The 15,427-nt window shown below is 43.2% G+C and overlaps 1 protein-coding gene across 1 annotated transcript in view; it reads right to left on the reverse strand.

Moving 5' to 3' along the window:
- LOC148453676 (uncharacterized) overlaps positions 1 to 8,169 on the reverse strand; it is a 46,667-nt gene extending 38,498 nt beyond the window's left edge. Inside the window, exon 1 of the mRNA XM_088461918.1 lies at positions 7,566 to 8,169. Coding sequence (XP_088318044.1) covers positions 7,566 to 8,169 — 604 coding nt within the window. The remainder of the gene's footprint in view (positions 1 to 7,565) is intronic.
- Between the last annotated feature and the right edge of the window lie 7,258 nt (positions 8,170 to 15,427).

The raw sequence follows: 15,427 nt of genomic DNA on the forward strand, positions 1-15,427 counted from the left end.
TCATCTGCCAAGGCCGATGCCCAATGTCATAGTAGAGGGCACATACAATCCCAAATGACAAAGTTCAGGAAAATGACCTTGAAAAAAACATTTAAATCATCTGAAGAGAAACGTAAACTTGCCAATATGCCATTTACGACACGGAGTGGCAAGGAACGGCTAAGGTCGATCCCTAGTATGTTCATGACTAGTGGTTCAGCTTCACATGACGATGGAAGCCCTCCTCCCACTAAAAAAATCAAAAGAGTTAAGCTGGCAAAAGCACAGCGAAGAACTGTGCGTTCTAAGAAGATATCACAAATCCCCAAGGAGACTCCAAGTGTGGTGGTGGTTGCGATGCCTGACCTACCCAGCACTGGACGGGAAGAGGTGGCTCTTTCCACCATTTGCACGCCCCCTGCAAGTGCTGAAAGGAGCACCCACAGTCCACTTGCTGATATGCAAATTGAAGATGTCACTGTTGAAGTACAACAGGATGAGGATACTGGTGTAGCTGGCGCTGAGGAGGAAGTTGGCAAGGAGGATTCTGATGGTGATGTGGTTTGATTAAATCAGGCTCCAGGGGAGACAGTTGTTGTCCATGGGATGAAAAAGCCCATCACGGTCATGCCTGGGCAGAAGACCAAACATTCCACCTCTTTGGTCTGGCAATATTTCTATCCAAATCCGGACAACAACTGTCTTGCCATATGTACCATATGTAAAGGTTGAATAAGTAGGGGTAGGGACGTTAACCTCCTAGGAACATCCTCCCTTATACGGCACCTGCAGCGTGTTCATAATAAGTTACTGTCAAGTTCAGAAACTTTGGCTAAGACCGTAAGCAGTCCAGGGACACCTAAACCCCGTTGTCCTGTTGTATCCAAGCGCCTGCAAACCACACTGTCAACTCCCTCCTCGTCAATTTCCTCCTTAGTCAGGATCGGAAGTAGTCCTGTAGGCCATGTCACTGGCATGACTGACTCTCCTATCCGGGATTCCTCCGGAGGATCCTGCATTGCTACGCCTCCTGCTGCCACTGCTGCTGTTGCTGCTGCTGGGAGTCGTTCATCATCCCAGAGAGGAAGTAGGAACTACTTTTACTAAACAATTGACCCTCCAACAGTTCTTAGCGAGGAGGATGAAGTACGACAGCAGTCATCCTGAAGCAAAACGTATAACTGAGGCCTTGACTGCTATGTTGGTGTTAGACGTGCGTCCAGTATCCGCCATTAGTGCAGTGGGATTTAGACAATTGATGGAGGTAGTGTGTCCCCGGTTCCAAATCCCGTCTAGATTCCACTTCACTAGGCAGGCGATACCGAGACTGTACAGAAACGTCAGAAAAAGTGTCCTCAGTGTCCTGAAAAATGCCGTTGTACCCAATGTCCACTTAACCACGGACATGTGGACAAGTGGAACAGGGCAGACTAAGGACTATATGACTGTGACAGCCCACTGGGTAGATGTATCACCTTACGCAGCAACAGCAGCAGCGTCACCAGTAGCAGCATCTCAGAAATGCCAGCTCGTTCCAAGGCAGGCTACGCTGTGTATCACCGGTTTCAGTAAGAGGCACACCGCCGACAACCTCTTAGAGAAACTGAGGGAAATCATCGCCTAGTGGCTTACCCCACTTAGACTCTCCTGGGGATTTGTGATATCTGACAATGCCACCAATATTGTGCGGGCATTACATCTGGGCAAATTCCAGCACGTCCCATGTTTTGCTCACACAATAAACTTGGTGGTGCAGAATTTTCCGAAAAGCGACAGGGGCGTGCAGGAGACGCTTTGGGTGGCCCAAAAAATTTCTGGCCACTTTTGCCATTCAGCGACTGCGTGCCAAAGACTGGAGCGCCAGCAAACACTCTTGAACCTGCCCCGCCATCACCTGAAGCAAGAGGTTGTGACGTGGTGGAACTCAACCCTCTATATGCTTCAGAGGATGGAGGAGCAGCAAAAGGCCATACAAGCCTATATATCCACCTATGACATAGGCAAAGGAGGGGGTATGCACCTGACTCAAGCACAGTGGAGAATGATTTCCGTGTTGTGCAAGGTTCTCCAGCCCTTCGAACGTGCCACACGTGAAGTCAGTTCAGACACTGCCAGCTTGAGTCAGGTCATTCCCCTCATCAGGCTTTTGCAGAAGCAGCTGGAGAAAGTGAAGGAGGAGCTAAGATGGAGCGATTCCGCTCGGCATGTGGGACTTGTGGATGAAGCCCTTCATTCACTTTGCCAGGATTCCTGGGTGGTCAATCTGTTGAAATCAGACCACTACATTTTGGCCACCGTGCTCGATCCTAGGTTTAAAGCCTATGTGGTGTCTCTCTTTCCGGCCGACATAAGCCTGCAGAGGTGCAAAGACCTGCTGGTGAACACACTGTCAGCTGAAGCGGAACGTGACACGTCAACAGCTCCTTCTTCATTTTCTCCCGCAACTGGGGCTGCCAGGAAAAAACTTAGCTATCCTAAGCAACCCGCTGGTGGTAATGCAGGGCAGGCAGGACTAAGTTTGGACATCTGGTCCGGACTGAAGGACCTGGCAACAATTTCTGACATGTCTACTGTCACTACATATGATACTGTCACCATTGACAGAATGGTGGAGGATTACATCGGTGACAGCATCCAAGTAGGTATGTCAGACAGTCCGTACCTGTACTGGCAGGAAAAAGAGGCAATTTGGAGGCCCCTGTACAAACTGGTTCTATTTTACCTGAGTTGCCCCCCCTCCAGTGTGTACTCCGAAAGAGTGTTTAGTGCAGCCGGGAACCTTGTCAGCGAAAGGCGTAGGAGGTTGCTTCCACAAAATGTGGAGAAGATGATGTTCATCAAAATGAATTATCAACTCTTCCAGGGAGACCAGCCTCCAGAACGTACAGAGGGACCTGTGGTGGTGGATTCCAGTGGGGACGAGTTAATACTCTGTGAGGATGAGGATGTACATAACACTGAAGAGGGTGAGGAATCGGTGGATGAGGAGGATGAGGACGACATCTTGCCTCCGTAGAGCCAGTTTGTGCAGGGACAGATTAATTGCCAGCTTGTTTTGTGGGGGCCCAAACGAACCAATTATTTCAGCTACAGTCATGTGGCAGACCCTGGCGCTGAAATGATTGCTTTGTTAAAGTGTGCATGTCCTGTTTATACAACATAAGGGTGGGTGGGAGGGCCCAAGGACAATTCCATCTTGCACCTCATTTTTTTCTTTGCATTATGTACAGTTTGGGGCCTAGTTTTTCAAACTGCCATCCTGTCTGCCACTGCAGTGTCACTCCTAGATGGACCACGTGTTTGTGCCGCCCACTCGTGTCGCTTAGCATAGTCATCCAGCTACCGCGGTGCAACCTTTTGGACATAAAAACACTATTGTGAGGTGTGAGGTGTTCAGAATAGACTAGAAATGAGTGGAAATTAAGGTTTTTGAGGTTAATAATAACATAGGAGCAGAAAAATCAACACAATCTGTGATTTTAGCTGTTTTTATGCTTTTTAAAAAAAAAATACAGATCCAAAACACAAAACCCAGAACCCAAAACACGGAAGGGTGGTTTTGGCAAAACCAATCCAGATCCAAAACTCGAAGAAAGATCCAGATCCAAAACCAAAACACAAAACACGAAAAGTGGCCGGTGCACCCCCCTTTTCATATATACCTTATACACACAGCCTTTAGGTCATTTTATACTTTATTTTTAATAATTGTATGCCTTAATAAAGTTTTTGTACATCGAACCATCAAAAATCAAAAGTTTCACTATCTCGGTCATGCTAAAAATATTCCGTATTTCAGAATATTCCGTATTTCGGAATATTTGGATATGGGAGACTCAACCTGTATATATATATATACACATATATCTATATATAAATATAGAGACAATGGAAAAAATGGAAAGCGGCACTGGAGGTCTTGAAAGTGAATGATATATTGTCACCAACGTTTCAGGGCTAAGGTGCCCTTTTGTCAAGGTAAAACAAACAACACTGAGGGCCTGATTCAGACCCGGTCGCAAGCGCTGAGCGCTCACAACCGGGTCGATTGTGGCCCAGAGGGCATGCGCACGACGGAGCCGGCTCCGTCGTGCGCATTCGCGAGACCCGGATAGCGACGGGCATTCCGTCGCTCCGGGTCTCATACCAAAGGGGGCGTGCTGTCGATGTTGAGTGACAGCACGCCCCCTTTGGTGGGCGGGCCGGGGGAGTGGCTACCAAAATGGAGGCGTTCCCATGTGAACGCCTCCATTTTCAGCCTAATGATGGCTTGCTACACTGATAGTGACAGCTCTTTGAATCTCATATTGAGAGTCGACAGCAACTGATTCCAAATGCAAATGTCACACCTAGAATCAACTCCAGACTTTTTACCTGCTTAATTGATAATGAAATAACGAGGGAATAGCCCACACCTGTCCATGAAATAGCTTTTCAGTTGATAGTCCCATTACTTTTGGCCCATTAAAAAGTGAGAGGCACATATAGAAACTGTTGTAATTCCTACACCGTTCACCTGATTTGGATGTAATTACCCTCAAATGAAATCTGAAAGTCTGCAGTTAAAGCACATCCTGTTTGTTTCATTTCAAAGCCATTGTGGTGGTGAACAGAGGCCAAAATATGGAAATTCTGTCAATGTCCCAATATTTATGCACCTGACTGTATATATATATTGTATATACTTATATATACATTGTAGGTATATAATCCGGCACTCAAGCCAGTAAAATAAAATGCCCTGGTGGCCTAGTCATGAAGTAGTGACACCTCTGCAATTATATGCTTCATAGAATAAACTAAATAGGCACTTAGAGACTTGCTTGAAAAACTGAGGTTATCTTCAACAATCAGCCCATTATACATCACCAATGTTTCAGTAGGGACACGCCCACTTTCCTCAGTGTGTTTGTTTCCATACCTTATAGCAAGCATCCTGAGGAAAGTGGGAGTACCCCCACTGAAACATTGGTGATAATGGATTGTTGAATATAATCACATATTTTCAAGTAAGTCCAGTATTTCTTGAAGTGTGGAGAGAGAGGGAGAGAGAGAGAGATCTGCGCACATCTCTAATATTTACAGGAAATGTAACTAACAGGAACATATATGATATAGATTAAAAAAAGAGTAGCAAGATGTCAAGCAAGATATCATCAGTGACACCATTAATGATGTTATTTGTCACTAAATTTTCTGAATGATGTAATTAGAGAATTAGAGAATCTTTGTTGTGGGGCCAGTCAAAGTTTAGTGTAACTACAACACAAATGCTTGTCTTTTTCTTTAGCCTTAGAATTAGTAATAAACAAATTATTACAGTAATCAGTCCATGTGCTAGAGCTGCCACCACTTATACACTCCAAGACATACTGTAACAGTGGTTTCCCCTTCCTCATATGTTGTCAACGGAAGGAAGCCAGTTTGGGATTGCATGATTTTATAGAAGCCTGCCACTTGGAATTATGGTAAGTAACCAAATCAATATGTGTGGGGCTTGATTTTATTAAATTGGGGTGCTGTGAAAAAATATCTCTTCTACACATAAAACAATACAAAATGGAAGCACTGCGGATTGCAGGGCTTTTAATGATTGCTAGGGTATTCAATGAGTCTCTAACAGGTGGACATTTTACAGCCTATATATTGCCTATGTGTAAAGGCCCCCATATACGGGGCGATTTTTCACACGATCTGGCCATTTTCGACTGATCGTAGCGACCAATCATGTGAAAATTAGTGTTTTCACACACAATTACAATGCGATGCATGTCCCCGGCATCGTGGATCTGCATCGTAGATCAGATGGTTTTGCAGAAAGGTTGCGACCCATTGTGTATGATTTGACACACGTCGTACGCACTTTTGCTACAGTACGATGCGATCTACGATGTACGATGTCCCTGGACACTCCCCTCCTCCATTTTGTGGCAGACGACGGGAGAAGTGAAGAGAAGCAGCATCGTCTATTAAGCACAGTGTGCCTTTAAAAAGTGATCATCGCCTGTACACCCTGACCCACCAATGCATAGCCCTGCCGCACCAACGTGTATTTAACCCCTGCGCCACCAATGCATACCCCTGGACCACCAATGAGTTTTAACCCCTGTGCCACCAATGTTTACCCCTGGCACCCCAAAGTGTATTAACTCCTGACCCACCAAAGCATACCCCTGGCCCCCCAATGTGTTTTAACCCCTGACCCATCAATGCATACCCCTGGCCCCCCCAATGTGTTTTAACCCCTGCACCACCAATGCATACCTTTGAACCCCCCCAATGTGTTTTAGCCCCTGCACCACCAATGCATACCTCTGGCCCCCCAATGTGTTTTAACGCCTGTGCCACCAATCCATACTCCTGGCCCCCAATGTGTTTTAACTCCTGACCCACCAATGCATACCCAAGCTTAAATTCACAGTTTCAGCAAAATATTACACACCAAATAAACAAACAGCATTTATTGTGTCAAACGGTAATAACTGTTAAAAAATAATTATTTACAAATGTTCAACTTTAAAACCTAAAAAATTTTTTACTTTTTCAATATATTTCCCCAACAGGAATGACAAGTGCCAGAGAGAGACAGTTTGTGACGGGGTTCATTGAAATGTTCCATGGCCACGAGTGTTTGTGGCGAGTAAAAAGTCAACACTACCGCAACAAAATCAAGTGCAATGCGGCAATCCAGGAGCTAATTTCATTTAGCAAGACCTTTCATCCTGTTGATGATGTCACAGTGGTGTGTGTTCAAAATAAAATACAAAATCTCCGCACTGTGGACCTCATTCAGAGCCGCTCGCAAAATGCGAGCGCTCACTCTAAATGAGGTCGGCCACTTCTTCTTTAAAATCCAGCCTCCTGGCCGCTCGCTAAGTTGTGGGTGACCACCCACAGCTTTAGCGAGTGACCAGGTGATGGGCACCATCGGGGCTTGCGACGAGGCCCTTGGGGTCGGGTCTCGTCTCCCGCAAGCCCCAGGTAGCTTCCTGCTCTAACAGAGCAGGAAGCTACCTACTGACATCACTGCTGATGTCAGTAGGGCCACCTACAAATGGCAGGCGTTCCTTCAGGAACGCCTCCGTTTGTCCGGCCACCCCCCTCCCCAGCGCTCGCCAAATAGCGAGTGCCTGCTAATTTGAGTGACAGGATGAGGCGTTTGTGGGTGGTAACAGGGGAAGGTGCTTGAAAACGGGGAGTGGAGATTCGAACACAGGCGTGCCAAACGGTCAAAAAGGGTGTTTTAAGGGTGTGCATAATTAACAAAGCAGCGTCATCGACCACGTCACTTGGTTGTCTCTTAGCCTGAACTGCTCACATGATTGCGGTAGGAAAATCCTACCACAAGCACTGCGAGCAGTTCAGATACCTTTCGATGTACTCGATTAATCAAATAAATAGTGGAGATGACGTAGGATGCGAGCGGCCAGGGGGCGTCTTTACAAAATAGCGAGCGCATGTTTCGTTCGCTCGCTCAGACATAGAGGCATCAACAGACCGCAAAGAGCGAGAGCTCAATTTAAATAGCCGGCCCCTTTTTCTGAACGAGCGAGCGCAAATAGCATCCGGCTCTGAATCAGGCCCACTGTCCTCCTGCCACGGTACTGCCCCCACTCCGTTGAAGTAGGCCAGATATTGCTCCCTCACCTCTTTATCTCTCGCATATCCTGTTGTTGAAGCGAGTGAAGGTGGGGCCACAGAGAGCATTGGGACTGTTTCCTCTGGTTGGTCTGGGTCGTCCAGCACTGCTGTGTCTGATGTCCTCTGGGTAGAACTCTTTTTCCGTAGGAAATTATGGAAGACACAGTAGGCCAAAACAACTGAATCGATTTTGTCCATACGTAAATTAACAGAGGTATGGAACACCCGGAACCGGTTGCATAGAATCCCGAATGTGTTCTCCACTATTCGGTGAGTCCTGGATAGTCTGTAATTAAAAATGTTCTTCTCTTTTGTTTGCCCTCGTTGTGCATACGGCTTCAGCAAATGCTCATGTAGAGCAAACGCCTCATCGGCCACAAAAACATAGTTTAAGCCGTGCTTTGTTTCAGTTACAGAGGGTAAATTCAGGCGGTTGGAGCGAAGTCTCTCATAGAAGAGTGTTTGCTTAAAAGAACCCCCATCCGAAGCACGGCCATTTTTGCCCACATCTACAAAAATAAATTCATAATTGGCGTTAACCACCGCCATGAGCACTATTCTGTTAAATCCTTTATAGTTATAATAAAAGGACCTGCTGTGGGCAGGTGGGATAATCCGGACATGTTTGCCGTCTATTGCTACACCGCAGTTTGGGAAGTTCCATCTCCGTTCACACTCCTCAGCAATGGTCTGCCACTCCTCCACCATTTAAATTTAGAATTAACATTTTTTTTTAATTAAACCTTTGAAAAACATGTTCATTATATAATTATATCTTACCTCCAACAGCCTTCAACACCTAACCTGGATTTAGTGGTCAGCCCGCAAATTGCCGCCCAAAGCCAGCCAGAAACACCACAACCTGCACCTAAATGCCGGAGATACCAGCGGAGAAACCAGGAACAAACAGATGAACTACTGTTTGAGGTCAGACAAGCTTTAAACAAACCACCCGACATGTTTGACCACCTGGGTACAGCATTCAGCAGGGTATAAAACCTCACTAGTCACTGAGCAGAGCGTGCACAGACCTAAAATGGATGCTGCCTTTTATACCCCTTAGATAAGCCCTCCCCTTTTGACATTCCAACAGATGCATCGTGTGTGTATTTGCTGCATAGGATTGATCGTAAACGATTTACAATCGTTTAGGATACATCGGATCGTATGGTCATTTGTGGAATCGCACCATTTCTAAATACAAATCATACAGAATGTCAAGGGAATAATTTTCAAGGGAATCGTATGCGAGATCGGATCGGATACAAATCGCCCCGTGTACGGGGGCCTTAACATTGGCTCAGCTTCCCTTATAGCAGACAAATCCCAGGGCATGCCTGTGTAGGATTGATTATTTTTAGCAGAGAAGGGCCAACTTCACGATTACAGACAGCCTCAGCACTTAAAAGTACAGGAGCCTGCCCAAGGCACCTTATTGTGATGGTGGCTAGGAAAGGGACCTCCAAAAGGTGGCAACTATGTCACCTCTGAGGGTAAAAGACAGGAATTGTAGTAGAGAGAGGTGTTTCAAATGCTTAATTTTGATACAACAATATTAAAAAAAATCACACTGCAATAACTTTTTGTAGCCAAATTGCTTTATGTAAACACAATTATGTTTGAGCTGCAAAGTATTGCCTATTTCTATTGTGTAAGATTTAAATATAAATAGTAACAAGATTGAGACCAAAGCTATATTTTATGTGATTTTCTAGTGATTAGGGTGAGTTTATAATATATGGGGCCAATTCAATTAGCATAATAACAGAAACTTATGGATTGTGTAAAAATGCAGCATATTTTTGAAGCTAAACTCCTTTATCGAGAAAAGTATCAGTCAATTTAGTGTACTCATTTTATTGCAGTGTCTGGCATAAAACAAATCAGGATTTGCAATGCTTTCGAACAAATGGAGAAGTGGAAAAATAATACCAACCTCTAAGACTGTAAGCCCACATGGGCAGGCCTTTTCCCATCATTCTCTGCTCCTAGCACTATCCCTGACATCAATGAGCCTTTTTGCCCTCGGTCTCTATTTTTCCTTACCATCAACACTGATCCTGTCTATCTGCCTTACTGGGTGCAGGCTCATTGAGTGGTATTTGCACTCCCTATTCCCACCTGCTGCGTGCCCATCATTTCTCTCTTCTACAAGCCATAGTGAGTCTATCTATTCTACCTCCTACTCCTTCATTGTCTTTGACTTCACTGTATGTTGTTTATAGCTATTCTATGTATTTGTGTAATATTAGTGTAACGGTGTCCTGTGGACACTCTGTGGCACCCTATAAATATAATAATAATTATTAGTAATATACTTTTATACTAAGTAATTTTCTGCATTTTCAGTCGGATCTGTTGAAATGGGCAAGTGATCAGAACTGTCTTGCATTCCAAACTTTTACCTTTATCTAAAAGTTCATTTTTACTATAAGTTTAATTTTGTCATTCTTGTATACCTTAATATTTGTATTACGGTTTAATTTAATCTATTATTTAATCATTATTTTTGTTTTATTTTTACTTTCACAAGCATATTATACACACATCCAATTCCCTCTTACTTCACCTCTTTTTTGTACATACAATAATAACATCTTCACTTTGATTAATTTCCCATACAAAACCTTAGACAATACTCATATTCCTTTCTTATTTTATTAGTTTAATATTTTATATGTAATTAATTTATTGTATTTTAAACTTTTTAGTTTTATTGTTGATTGTTTTATTCAGAGTGTTGTATATAGAGTTTGAAGTTATTTGTTTTATTTGATTAATCATTTGCTAACTTTTTTTGTGTTTTTTTTTATTAACAGTGCATTATCACTAAGGAGAAAATGGAACAATATGCCAGCAATGGAGATGAGTTGAATGTATCCACCCCCTTAGAAGGACCAGAGCAGAAGAATAAAATGTCCAAGCAGCAAAACACTAAGTAAAAACAAAGCTTCAATCAGGGAGTGAAAAGGACACTCATTTTGAAAAAGGTGCCGCATTGCACCAAAAGGCGTTGAAGAGTGTTGCTTCACCAATAGTATGCAGTATCCCATCCATTCTATATGCTACCCATTTGCCCTTATTGAACCAGGTCCATCTTCTGCAGGGCAATAGAAATCTGCATAATATTACTACCTGCTGATATTGGCTAACTGGTAAATTTTTTTTATATGTTTTTATTTATAATAAATAGCTGTTTTTCATGGTACTGTATCAAGGTCTTTTCTTTTACCTTGTCCTATCACGACTTGAAAGTCCCCACATTCCGTTGAGGACAGCAGGTCGATGTTTCTGAAGGTAAAGATACCTTTATGTGCCCATACATCACCCTTACAGGTAAGCATACATGTAAGAAACTCCACACGAGACTTATCCTCATTCACATCTGGGTGATTCTTACGGAAGTTGGGACCATACCAAGCCAGGAGAAGATCTTCAGAGACCACCATATTCTCCTCATATTCACATCCCCGGGTGACTACATCATACAGTGATGTTACACTATATTGTGTTTTCCATTTATTTTTCATACCTGAGAATTACCATGTACCTGGAGAACGTGGGACAATTCCTTTGATTGACTTATTGTTGACTTGTTGAAACAATCCAGAGTGCAAGTGAGGTTGATTTGTTTTCTTATGAGCAAAGTATTGAGGTTCAATACCTTTATTAGAAATTGCATGCAATTTACGAATCTATCCTCCAAGATGGGATCTGGTTAAAATCCCAACAGTTGGGATGCCATCCCTTTGAATGCCGGTGCTGGAATCCCGACACCTGTCAGAATCCTGGCTCTGACATCCCAAATGCTGGCATTCCGATGGTAAGTACTGGGGTTAGGGGGAGGGTTAGGCATTAGGTGGAGAGTTAAGCAATAAGGGGAGAGGGTTAGGTTTAGGGTGTGGGGAGGGGGTGGCTAGGTTTAGGCACTAGGGGGAGGTTAGGTTTAGGCACCATCGAAGGAAGGTTAAGATTAGGGAGAGAGGGAGGGTTATGATACTGACCAACAAGTTTCGGTACCCTAACCCTGTCAGGATGCCGGTGTTGGTTTTCTGACTGCCGGGATCCCAAGTGCCGGCATTCCGTACCCAATACCTCCAAGATAATGAGCAAGTTACTTCATCTAGGGTCCAACAATGCATATGGAAGACAGCGGCAGATGCAGTCACTTCTTTGTTGTAACATTCATCAATGTTGGAAAGTGAAGATGTCTAAGAACAAGGAACATTGCCATGGTACAGGAGGAAAACTACTGTAGAGTCAGTTACTTAAGTGGGAGGAGAAACTGAAGGAGCACCTGGGTCTAGTCCATGTTGATGGAGGTCGCACCTTAGTTGATATGATGGAGCCTGTGACTTTATTTAAAATATTTTAAACTAAAAAATATATAAATGTAGACTTTATAACACAAGGTATCATAAAAAATGCACAACATGTTATACCATTCCATGGCCAGCGTGGGATGCAAACACCAAATGTGAAAGGAAGAAGGCAAGCTAAAGACAACCAATGTCTAGAGTTACAAACTCCCAAACTTGTTTGATTCTTGTCTTTTTTTTCCATCCAGTTATCACTCTTTTTGGGTAAATTGTATCTTATGGTCTCCTCTGTTCTTTATGCATGTAACAATCATTTCACCCTTCTGTAAAACAGTTATATGCCCCTGTATTCACTGAAGTTGCAAAAATTGGCCAAACATAACTTTCCAATGCTGGTGCACAGATATCAAGATACAGTATTGATCTGGTAAAGTGTGATGATACCAATCATTTAAGGTAATTTTTATTGGATTTTAAAACATTCAAAGAGGTTAAGGAACTTAGGTTTCTGAAACCAAAGAAAAGATGAAGAATAAAATAAACTGGCAGCATTTCGGTTTGTTAAGTAGACCAGCATTCCAACAGCGGTAGTCAGAGCCAGTCTATAGTCTGGAATTGAAACATACTTTTGATAGATATAAGGAACTCAATTTAGAAAAACAATGTAGGGTGAGAGTTTAGTAGGGCTTATATTGTTCATAAAACATTGTCCAATTGACTGGTGTTTGAGTTATGTTTCCCTTATTCTCTGCATAGAATCTAGGAGAAATATAACCTGGAGCTCTCCTATGACTGAGAGGGAACCATAGTCCAAGAATATAAATTATTCAGGTATATTAAAAGGTAAGATATAACCCAAAGCAATTCGTACCATAGTCCTCATTTCCCCCCCCCAAAAAAATATAATAAAGATAGAAAATACAACATTGCTGACAGGGAGTGAAAAGGAGGGTAATAATCATGAAATATCATATAACACAATACAACAACCATTTAATAACCAAAAACAATAACAATCTGCTACTAGTAAAAATACATGGTAATCTCCATGGGGGACTAATAGCGAGACTAATATGCTAATAACCATTTAATATTGATTTATAACTAATCTCATTAATTAATCACTCATAATGCATTTTCTAGTTTACCAAAGATATATTATTCCTTTTCTACTCTGAACTAATTGTGTATATTGGAGGTATTTATCAATATATATGATTTAGCCACACTATATCAATTTTCCTAGATCTGGAACTTAAAGCAAAATACTTACTATGTATATACTGTATATCACATACTATATGCTCCAAGTACAAATGCACAATAGTACTATCATTAACACACACACACTTCCACTATCATTTCTCCCTATGTGCAACCAGAATCGTTAAGTAATGCCGCTGGATGCATTGCCGGTGGACTAAATACAGACGCTGGAAGCCCAAACCGTCGGGATCCCAACTGGGGCTGGTAAGTACCCTAACCCTCCCCTCTCCCCTCCCTTAGTGGTGCCTAATCCCTAACCTCCCCCTGGTGGTGCCTAACCCTAACCTTCCCTGGGTGATGCCTAAACCTAACCTCCCCTTCCCGCACCCTAAACCTAACCCTCCCGGGAGGGGAGGGAGGCTGACCCTAACCCCCTTTCCCCTATCCTAATCCTAACCCTCCCCAGGGGTGCCTAAAACTAACCATCAACCCCCCCAGCTAACAGTACCCACTTACCTTCATTCGGGATGATGGGCGTCAGGATTTCGGCATCTGGCTAAAGATAGGCATTAGTACTTAGATGCCTATCTTTAGTACAGAGTCAGGCTTCCAGTGTCAGGATTCCGGATGCCGGTAAATAAACTGCATCCCGTGAAACCATATACTCTCATATTCCACATATGCAACAATTTTAACCCATATACATAATTAAAAAAATCTATATGCATTACATATTATACTATATGCAAATGCCATACTATACTCATGTATCATCACAAACACCATATGTCCCAAAAGTATATAATTTAAAATATCTTAATATTAACATCACAAGTTTCCATGTACCATACATCTCCATATCTTACATGATAAATCCCATTAACTCCTTGCAGCCTCAGCATTCAACCCATTTACACCTTATAGCATTTCACAGGGCCGTAACTAGGGTGGTGCGACCTGTGCCATGGCACAGGGCACTGCAGGACAGAGGGTGCTGTTTGGGCCTGTACATTTTCTATTAATTATCATTCTCACTTGTAGCTTCCTCTTATTTTATCACCAGCATCCTCTGGCCTCCCCTATCTCTTCTATGGCCCTTCCCCATCAAGCCATGTCCATTTTTCGGGTGCTTATGTCCCTATTTGAAATTTAGGAGGGGGGGGGGGCACCAATGCTCTTTCTGGCACAGGGCACCAAAAAGTCTAGTTAAGGCTCTGGCATTTCCATTGTCCCAATCCAGCCTATAAAACATTTTATCAGTAAGATGGAGCTGATGCTGGACATCCCATTCATATACTGAAGTCTAAAATACAGCAGATGGAGATGAAATGCAGGGGAAAGCAGCTGGCAAATGAGTCAGGTTGTGTAATGTATAGGTAAGAGAGGGAGGATTGGAGAGGGAATGTAGGGCAAAGATAGGGTGGAACATGACTGCTGACAGGAGAGCCAGAGGGATGGTGCTATGCAGGTGGAAGAGTTAACCCAAGCTGGTAGGATGGGAGATGCTTGGTAGTGTGAGGCAGAATGGAGCTAAGGAGATGCTTTTTACATAAGCTGGTAACTAAGGGCCTGAATCAGCAGTGCACGCTGCTTCTGTTTGAGAGTGGGGAGGGGCCGGCCACAGCCTCCGTTACCCGAAATGGAGCCGTGGCGCCGCTGTTGGGGGGGGAGGGAAGAGGCCAAGATCTCTGTCGGGTGACAGAGATTTCCTGGCCTCTTCCTCTAAACTGCGGCGTTCGGCTGCGTGACCCCATGGGTCACCGCACCCGGCCGATGGTATGTAGGTTAACCGATGCTGCGTTGAACAACGCAGCTCGGTTAAGTAATGCACAGGGGGAGTAATGCCTCCTGTGCATTACCATATATGTAAAGGATCGCAATTGCAAAGCTGCCTGAGTGCATACATCATATATCTATAGCCTGAGTGCATACATCATATATCTATAGCCTGAGTGCAGCTTTGCAATAACGATCCTTACAGAATCAGGCACTAAATACATTACAATACACACAAAAGTGTATAATATATCAGTACTAATAATTACGTACAATATTAATATCTATAAACTAGTAATGAAACATATTAATATCTATATATTCTTATACACAAAAATTATTATACACAATCTATTTATACATAGTTTATATTAAATAATACTTTATTTAATGTCAATAATAATTAAATAATAATCCACTCTAACAGCATTACTGGTCAATAATGCCCTAGTTCAAGGAGTTGAAGTCTTGATGCTATTGGCATGTATGCCCATCCATTTCTAATT

Source organism: Taudactylus pleione, unplaced genomic scaffold, assembly GCF_031769625.1.
Source record: "Taudactylus pleione unplaced genomic scaffold, aTauple2 ptg001123l, whole genome shotgun sequence".
Lineage (NCBI taxonomy): Eukaryota > Metazoa > Chordata > Amphibia > Anura > Myobatrachidae > Taudactylus > Taudactylus pleione.